General features: G+C 37.9%; 1 protein-coding gene across 1 annotated transcript in view; it reads left to right on the forward strand.

Annotated features, from left to right (window-relative positions):
• Positions 1-346: 346 nt before the first annotated feature.
• The window catches only part of LOC104411039 (yorkie homolog), a gene marked incomplete at both ends in the record, with an annotated part of 33,549 nt that continues 25,176 nt past the window's right edge, over positions 347-8,719 (forward strand). The window contains 2 exons of the mRNA XM_010021364.1: positions 347-462; positions 8,320-8,433. Coding sequence (XP_010019666.1) covers positions 347-462; positions 8,320-8,433 — 230 coding nt within the window. The remainder of the gene's footprint in view (positions 463-8,319; positions 8,434-8,719) is intronic.

An 8,719-nucleotide genomic window follows, 5' to 3' on the forward strand; every position in this document is an offset into this window, starting at 1 on the left:
TAGGAACAACAAGTACCTAATCAATGAGAAAAGGAAAAGAATATTTAGTTCAGGGTTACATGTAGTTATGGTAAAACAGTCTAGATTATGATACTCATGTTGAGCCTTATCTCACCACCACTCTAGCTCTGATTGCTACACCTGTTTGTTGGGGAAGTGGTGGTGGCCAGAGTAAGGGATTGAGGAATCTGATACAGGGTGATGCTTGGAAAGAATCCAAACAGTTATTACTTGGTTTTGAATGTGGCTGTTGTTGCCATGCTTAACCTTTTGTTAAACTTTCTGCGCTAGCAGGACTTTGCTGTGAATGCATGACTGTCCTAACTCTAGCTTTGTTTTGTCTTAGTCACATTGATCAAACAACAACATGGCAAGATCCTAGGAAGGCCATGCTTTCCCAGATGAATGTTACAGCTCCCACCAGTCCTTCTGTGCAGCAGAATATCATGAACTCAGCATCAGGTAAGAAAAATTCGTGTTTATGAAAAAGATTGTACAAATGGAAATACCGCTAGCTATTTTAATTGAGGGGGAGTCCAGATCTCACAACTGTCCTTCTAATTATCCTGGTTTTAAACTTTATATTTATTGATGCCTGATGCATCAAGCAAGAGGCTGATACTTGAGGTAAGAGAATTTATATATTATGTATCATGTCAGTGGAAAGTGTCCTGTAGTTCTTTGGTTTGTTTTTTTATTTTCTCGAATGGATGATTCAGGCATTTTAAAGAAGCAGAATTTTTTGTCTAATTGCTTCTTACTGGAAATGCTGTTAAATTGTTGAAGTCCAAAATTTTCATTAAATTAGTGTCAATTTATATTAAAGCTACTCTGCTTCTGCAGTGTCTTCTGCCTCCCCTTGCTCACTTACTAGACTTGGTATACTAGCATTCATTTACATTTCGTATATGTGTTATGAAAATCTCATTTATTTATTTTTTTCTCCCTGTCTTCCCTAAATGAATAAAGCAAACGTGGAAAATCTTGTTCTTGACTTTTTGGTTATTCCTGTAGCTGAGGAAGTCTGATAGCCTTTCCTGGAATATAGAATTGGTTTTCAGGTAGTCGAGGGAGGCCGTCACTAGATAGCAGTAAAGAAGTGTGCTTGTTCTTGCTACAGAATCTGCTGTATGTTTTCAGAGCTCTCTTGTCCTGAGCAAGCAGATAAACTTGGTGCTGTGCTAGCTTGGCTGCTGAGATCTTCCCTATGCTTAGTCACCTTTTGTCTGTCGCTGAGGTTCATGTTTTATTTACTTTCTCACAGTCTCATTGTATTTTGTGTATGTCTGCTGTTCCTGTACTTCACAAAGGTTATTCTCTGGTGCTGCTTTTTGTTGTCTGTTTAAGCCGGCTTTGTTTCACGCTGCAATTCATGTGCTGCACACAATGCCAAAAGATGAACAGGCGTGACCGAACTGTGCTGTTCATGACTGAGTGTTAGAGGGGAAGCTAATCAAACTTTGTGCTGGCTATGCCAGGAGGTTGGATTATCCTGAAACAAATGAGAGTCCTGTTCAAGTGCAGGAAGTCATGATTCAGAGCAATTAAGGTCTCAGGCTCTGGTGTGAAAATATAATATCTGTGATTATTTTTTCTGGAAATATCCCAGGAAACCTGCAGCAATAGAGATGACATGTTTTTGCAGAGACAATGCAGAAGAAGAAAGAATAGGACAGAGGAAACAATTCTCTTAGTCTGTCTTGCCTTTGGCTTTTCTTATTTGTGCTAAAGCTAGATGTTTGCTGTTTGAATATTGACATAAATTCTGTGTTTTAAGATAACTCCTTGAACCTTCTGTCATACCAAAAATTAATAGGAAAAAATATTCTTAGTGAAGTAGGATTCTTTTTATGTATTTAACAAGAAATGAAGGGTCCTTAGCAAAAAAATAAACTGGTTAGTTGTGAGGGGCAAGAATCTAAAAGAGAATCTAGCAATTGGTACAGGAGGATTATTTTTTTAAAGAAAATAAAGAATTTACGTATAATTGTCTGATGTAAGTATGTAAACAAGTGATTCTGCATAGATATTGTTGCTCATGCAACAAACAAGAGTTGAGATGTTCAAGTAGGTTGTCTTGTGACTTGAGAAAACACTTACCTGAATACAAGTTCATTGAATTTATTTTAAATTTCACAGATGATACCACATTGAATATGAACTGAAAATATTATAAAGTTGGGGTTTTTTTCCCCCAGTGCTCTGAATTTGTAAAGTGCATGAAGAAATTGGAACTTCTGCTTATATTGAGTTACGTGTTTGTATGGCATTGCTTTTTGTAAATCTTAAATCAGTTGACGTATGACTTGAAACTGGCTCTTCGGATGCACTTGCTTACCCTTAATTTACCTGCATTTAACAAAAATGCAATGTCTGGTTTGAATTCAGTAATACTGAACCTGCATTTATTGGTTATGATTCTGTTTCTGGTACCTGATTTGGCAAAACTTCATGTACTAACTTTAAATTATGACTGTGTATTTGTTTTACTAAAGTCTGTTTTATCTGGTTCTGTTACTTTTTACTGTTGAGTTCCTGGTAACTTACGCTTCCTTGGTGGCCTTGGTGGTAAAGAATCTTTGAGAGAAATGGAAAAATCAAGTAACAGTTAACCAATTCAGCACATTGGAACTTAAATCTGAGTGCTAATTTAAAAATATAAGATTACTTAATGTTCCAACTTGGATATTCATCCTCAAGAAATGGGAAATAAAGTTGAGACCTTTAATACAGAAGTTTCCTGCTATGAAACGTTGCTGGCAATGGAACATGCCCTGGTGCTTTGAGAGCCTTTCATGAAAGATATTGGGAAAAACTCATTAATTGTAGCCCTTAATCAGAAGATACTGTCCAAGTGTTAGTATATATATACTACTCTTTATGGCTGCCATAGCAGCTTGTGAGTTAAGTTGCTCTGGTAAAATGGTGAGAGATTTTTACAAGCTGTCTTGAAAGCCATTAGTAGCTTTAGCCATTTGGCCAGAATTACAATTCTAGCCATTAGCTAGAATTAAGAACAAGAAAGCAAAATGAAGAGCAAGAGAGAACAGAACCTGGAAAGATGCTGTCTGCATACTGAATATAAACCTGTTGTCTTTTCTGGATAATTAGGGTAAGTGGAGCTCAGGGAAAATGGGAAGAAAGCGAAACTGGAAGGTGTGGTATGGGTGAAGGCAAGTCAAAAAAGTGTTTAAAATAAAAACAGGGAAGGTGTCATTTAGCATAATGTTGAGATTTTAAGGTTGTATTTCTTAAGAAATCCCACCTCTTGAGGCAGCTAAGACTGTATGAGAATCCAAGTATCTTGGTGCAAGTTAATGTTTCTGTAAGGAAATGAATAGGCATCTGAACCAGCTTTATCTGATCCTAGCAAGATTTTGTGAATGAGCTATTTTATGACTGTTAGCCTAAGTCCTTTACAGGACGGCATCGGTATGTGAAAAGTGAGGAGGTGGGGAGGGTTTCCCCTCTTCTTGTTTCTTTGGTATTTTTTTTCTTCAGTCTTGCTGAACTTCATATTATCAACTAAAATGGTTTAAGGACTGTGTACGCAGAGAAACAGTGCTCTTTCAGATGGCATTTGTTGGTTAATCTTCTGTGAAATGTGATTGCATCTTCACATCAGTAATGGAAAGAAAAGAAGCCTGTTACTTCTAAGTATGCAATTTATATATAAAATTTAGTCTTGACTGTTAAGATTTTTTGTGTTTGTGTTTCTAACAGTTTTTTCCCTAAAGGTATTACAGGAGAAACTATGTTCTGTCTTGATTTAAAAAAGGAAAAAAATAAAAGTAGTAACAGTATATTGTTCTTCTGAGGAGCCTCTCCTATACATTTCTTACTGAGGTAAAGTTATAAATTTGAAAGTAAATCGTGTTTCTTGTACAACTAGAGTTGATATAACATAGATGAGATAGTGATTGTATTTACAGACTTCCATTCTTCAGATACTTTAACTTCCTGAATCATGCTTGACAGCACTGCTTACTTCAGCCTCTTCTTCTGCTTGTGTGTAGATGTTAGCTAATGAGCATTGGAGCATATTAGCTGTCTTTGCCCTCTTTTGTCTTCACGCTTACACTGCAGTTCTGAATTTGGCTTCCTGGTGAAGGTTTGTAGAGTTAGTGTAGTTCCATTGCCTCTTAGGGTAAGACTGTAGTGCCATATTAAAGGTTGGTAGGAAAATGGACACTCATTCATAACTCCTGAAGGTTTTTTTCCCCCTTGGGGGGCAGGAGGGTAGGGAGGAATATGCCAATAACTAAACATGTGCTAGCTCTTCTCTAAGATTCTTGCTTGCTTCAGTTGCTGGTTTCTCCTCTGTGTCATACTACAAATTCTGCTTTGTGTGCAGTCAGCATTGAATATGATCTGTTGTGAAACTGGAGTTTCTAAGTATCTGCGTTACAGTAATGTTCATTTCTTTCTTCATCTGAAAAAAATGCCCCCATTTAATAGCGTTGTTTTGTAAGTTTTACTGATTTGACAGAATGAGTCTTCAGGTAAATTTTGTAGACTTTGATACCATTCTAAAAAGTTTTGTAAGCACAGTGATAGTGATAGAAGGGGGAAATTTCAGCGTTCACAGAGAAAAATTTGGAAGGTTCTTAGAGATTAGTGTTTGCATTAGGTGCAGGTGATTCCTTCTTTTTAATTGGTGATTCCTGCGGTTGAATGTAGCTATTCCAGTTCCTGGGTTGTCCATAAATATTCTTTTAATATTTAGATACAGGTGCCCTTACATGCATTAGCCTTTTGATAAAATGTTGCTTTATTTACATGTATTTTACAAGTAAATATCAGAGACAGTAGGGACTTGCAAGATTTCCTTTGTATCCTCTTCCTGTTGCTTTCTGTCTGCCAGCAGTGAGCTCTGCTTTGCATTCAAGATTCTGTGTTTCATGGCATGTGAAAAAGTGAAAACTCACCAAAAATGGGCTCATTCAGCAGAGACATGCACACAGACTTTTAAAATTACATGTATTTACGTTGTTACAGCATTTTATGTTTGGTTACGGAGGTATGCCTTATCAGTAGTTCCGTAAGGATGGCTTGCATTTGGAAATTGGAATCTAATTTTTTAATAACCTTGTCTTTAAAAGTACCATAGCAAACTGAGAGTTCCTCAGAAGGTTTGTCTCTCCCTGTGCGAATAATTTCATAGATCTGTGAGCTTATGGTTGTGGGTGTGTGCAACTGACCTACAAGGCACCAAACCAGACTAGTAGGAGACCATGCTACAAGGATATTGTTGGTGCTAGATATTTACAAATGTTCAAGGGGAGACTGGAAAATAGTTGGAAGAGATCCTTTGGCACCTAGTAAATAGAATCTGGCTTAAGAAATCACCTGGGGTACTTGAAGGCCAAGTGACTGTTAGTAGCCACTACACTTTTTGGGTCTGTATGTGTATTCAGTCCTTTATTTAAAAGTTTATTATAGAGTGTGACAGTCACTAAACAAGCTGCATGCAGCAACAAGGTCTGTCCATTACCCCAGACTGGGTGCCTGGGCTAAACAGACATTTGGTTAGACCCACCATGGATATTTTTGTAGAGCATGAGCTACTGTAGCTACGGAAATTGTGGTGAGAAGGTCTGAAGAGCAGCAATACAAATCATATATAACTTAAGACACTTAGTTAAAAATGTAAGCTAATGCTGGGAATTTTGTTCCTGTTGAGCCTGGGGTGGGGGGGGGGAAGAGGGCATGTAATTGCACAGGAATTTTCCTTGATGCTCCAAGTAAATGTGTCTGCTATTCTTCACCATGGTTTTCTGTTTTTCCTCCATTACTTGCCCCTAATACAGCATTTGTCAGGCAGTCAGTTACAAAATCAGACTTGACAGTCTTCTGGTTTCACAACTGCTCACAAAACCAAATAGGAATTATAGAAAACAATACTAATCAATTTTTGAAATACCATTTCAACATGTAAAGATGACAACAGAAATGTGAAGTAGTTTACTGGCCAAGGAAAAAAGCAACATTGCAATTAATGCCAAAAGTTTCTGGAGAGAAAAGTTCTGTCTCTGCAGCTATTGATGGCACTTAGCAGGGAAGACTTTGCTACTAGCACAGCCAGCTGAGCAGACAGACCTTTCCTGTCCTGACCACAGCTGTACATTTTATTTAGGAAGAGAACCTTGCCCAGGTTTGTCTCTAGTAAGCTAGTATTCATCAGATCACTGAGTCTCATAAGCAGTATTGTTCTACCAGGTAGGTGGACTGATCAGTTCCTGGCATCCTGCTTCAAAGGCATTTTGTTCTTACTACAAAGGAACATGCTGGACCAGTATATACTTTACTCAGCATTCAGCAGGACTGCCAAAAAAAAACCCCAAGGCTGGTTTTGTTTCTCCTAGAGCCAGCTGGGGTTTTTACTCTGCAGTTCAAAAGGGAATTTCTTGCTGAGTTTCACCTTTGAGGGATGTGTGGCTTAGAAGGACTCTGAGGATACTGGTAGCAAGAAGGTCTGCTCACATGGCTAGGATGTTGGCTGAGCAGTCAAGGAACATTTTTGGTTCTTCATTGGCTTCTACACTTTGATAATGTGGGGCATGTTCCAGTGCTCCTGTGCCCCAGTTTTGTACAACAGTATCTCAGTGGTTAGCTGGCTGGTCTTTGGGTATGGTAACAATGCACAGGGTTCTTTGCACTTGAGCTTTCAATTCTGCATCAGAATCCTGTTACACTGTGAATTTTAGGATTTATGAATGTTTTGTTGTCACCCATTCTTGCCTGCTCTGTTCATTAGCTTCTGATAAAAGCTGAGGTGCTCTTGTTAACCGTATGCAGCATTTAAAGCTCGTGAGTCTTAAGGATGGGAAGGAAATGTCCAGTGGTTAGATCGCTGGTTTTCCTCACATGAAAGATCTAGTGGTGGAGTAGTGAGGTTGCTAGAGAAAGGCATAGTTTTCTGGGACAAAATAGAGTTTAAATTAGAAATGTAGTTTTTGGGGGCTCTTCAAAGGCCACAGTAAAATTCTTGTCCTGGGTACTTGTTGGGATATTACTGGAATGCAGTAAATGATTATTTTATTCTTTTTGACATTTCTCCAAGAACATCTTTTGAGATAAAGCAAACAAATCTATCTTCCCCCTTCCCCTACCAGCTTTAGACAATGAAATCTTCAACAGGAGCATGAGTTTAGGAAATGACAGATTGTAGTTTGAACATGCATATAGTAGGTATTTATCAGATACACATTTTTGTGCGTATATCTGAATCTGAGGTTGAAATATGATGGCTTCCTGGAGCCAATCTTGTTCTAGTTTCTTTTACATTCCTAACATTTGTAGTGGATGTTTTGCTGTGTCATCTTAGGTTTATACTTAAATCTAAACACCTTCCTGTATTCGATTTAGATATTTTTTAAAGTCCGTATCTATGTGAGTGTAAGAATTGAAAAACATATGTTTGTAAAGCACCAGATGAAATGAGATGAATGTAACTTTGAGAATAGTTTTCAGTCTAAGCAATGTACGTAGAGGTACATGATCACACAGAGCTGGGATTGAGTGGCTTATGAATGGTATAGCAATGAAAGGTGGTTTCTTAAAAGCTACTATTTGGAACTTAAGGGAAACACACCTCTAGACTCTGTAATCAGACATTTTTTATGGACACCAGAACACCATCACTTAGCTCCCTTTTACCATTTCCTAAATGTTGGCTTCCCTGCCTGGGCCTTCCTGCTTGTAGAGGCGTAGCACTGTCTCTCTTACGTCTGCTCCTGGTGTTCTCTTTGCTTGTTTGCTTCCTGTTCTTCAAGCTTGTGTTTTCGCTTGCTTAAGTCTCTAACACTTTCACAGAAAGTTAAGAGTATGAGGTAAAGGGAAAATTAGTTTTGACACTTTTTTTAATTGTGAAAGAGGAATATTTCAGGACTTCATCAGTGTTACCTTGTTGCTGCTCTTGGGCCTTAATCATCACATTAACTTTCCCATGAGAGGTAGAATCTCTCTATGCTTGGGGGTTTTTTCTGGTGCTTAGGCTGGTTTCATTCTGGCAGGCTTGACTTATTGCTGGTTTTGTACTATAATGCTATAGCAACAGGGAGTGTCAAAAGCATATGAAAGGGTGCAAACAAGTTACAAAATTAAACTCCAAATCCTAAATCAAAGTGATAGAAGCATTTTCTGTTCTTTGATTTCCCACCCACCACTTCTTTGCCCTTATCCCAGAAATGTTAGACATGAGCTTGAAACTCATTGTTTCATGTACTGTATATATGTAAAATGTTGGAATTTCTTTTAGATCAATTTCAGCTGGAGCAAACAAGAGCTCGCCATCAACTCCTTCCTTCTATATTGCAGGCCCACTCCCCGATGGATGGGAACAAGCTATGACCCAGGATGGAGAAATTTACTACATAAACCATAAGAACAAGACCACATCTTGGCTAGACCCAAGGCTTGACCCACGCTTTGGTAAAAGTTCATCTCACTTCAGAATTTCTGATCTGCTTCAGTTCACTCAACTTTAATATTTCAGGCATATTTTGAAAACTTCATAGAGTACGATTTTAATTTGAATTATAGAGATCTTATTTAAATCATTATTTAAAAAATATTAAATGGATTAGCATAATTCCTTTAGGAGTATATGTCACCGAAGTTTCTAATACTAGGGGTTGGTATTTTGCCATTATGATCCATACAGTTCCCAAAATCGGTGGCATTCAGAAATTACCTACCTAGAGACAGTTTCAGCCAA

This window comes from Nestor notabilis, unplaced genomic scaffold, assembly GCF_000696875.1.
Source record: "Nestor notabilis isolate BGI_N333 unplaced genomic scaffold, ASM69687v1 scaffold9949, whole genome shotgun sequence".
NCBI classification, from domain to species: domain Eukaryota; kingdom Metazoa; phylum Chordata; class Aves; order Psittaciformes; family Psittacidae; genus Nestor; species Nestor notabilis.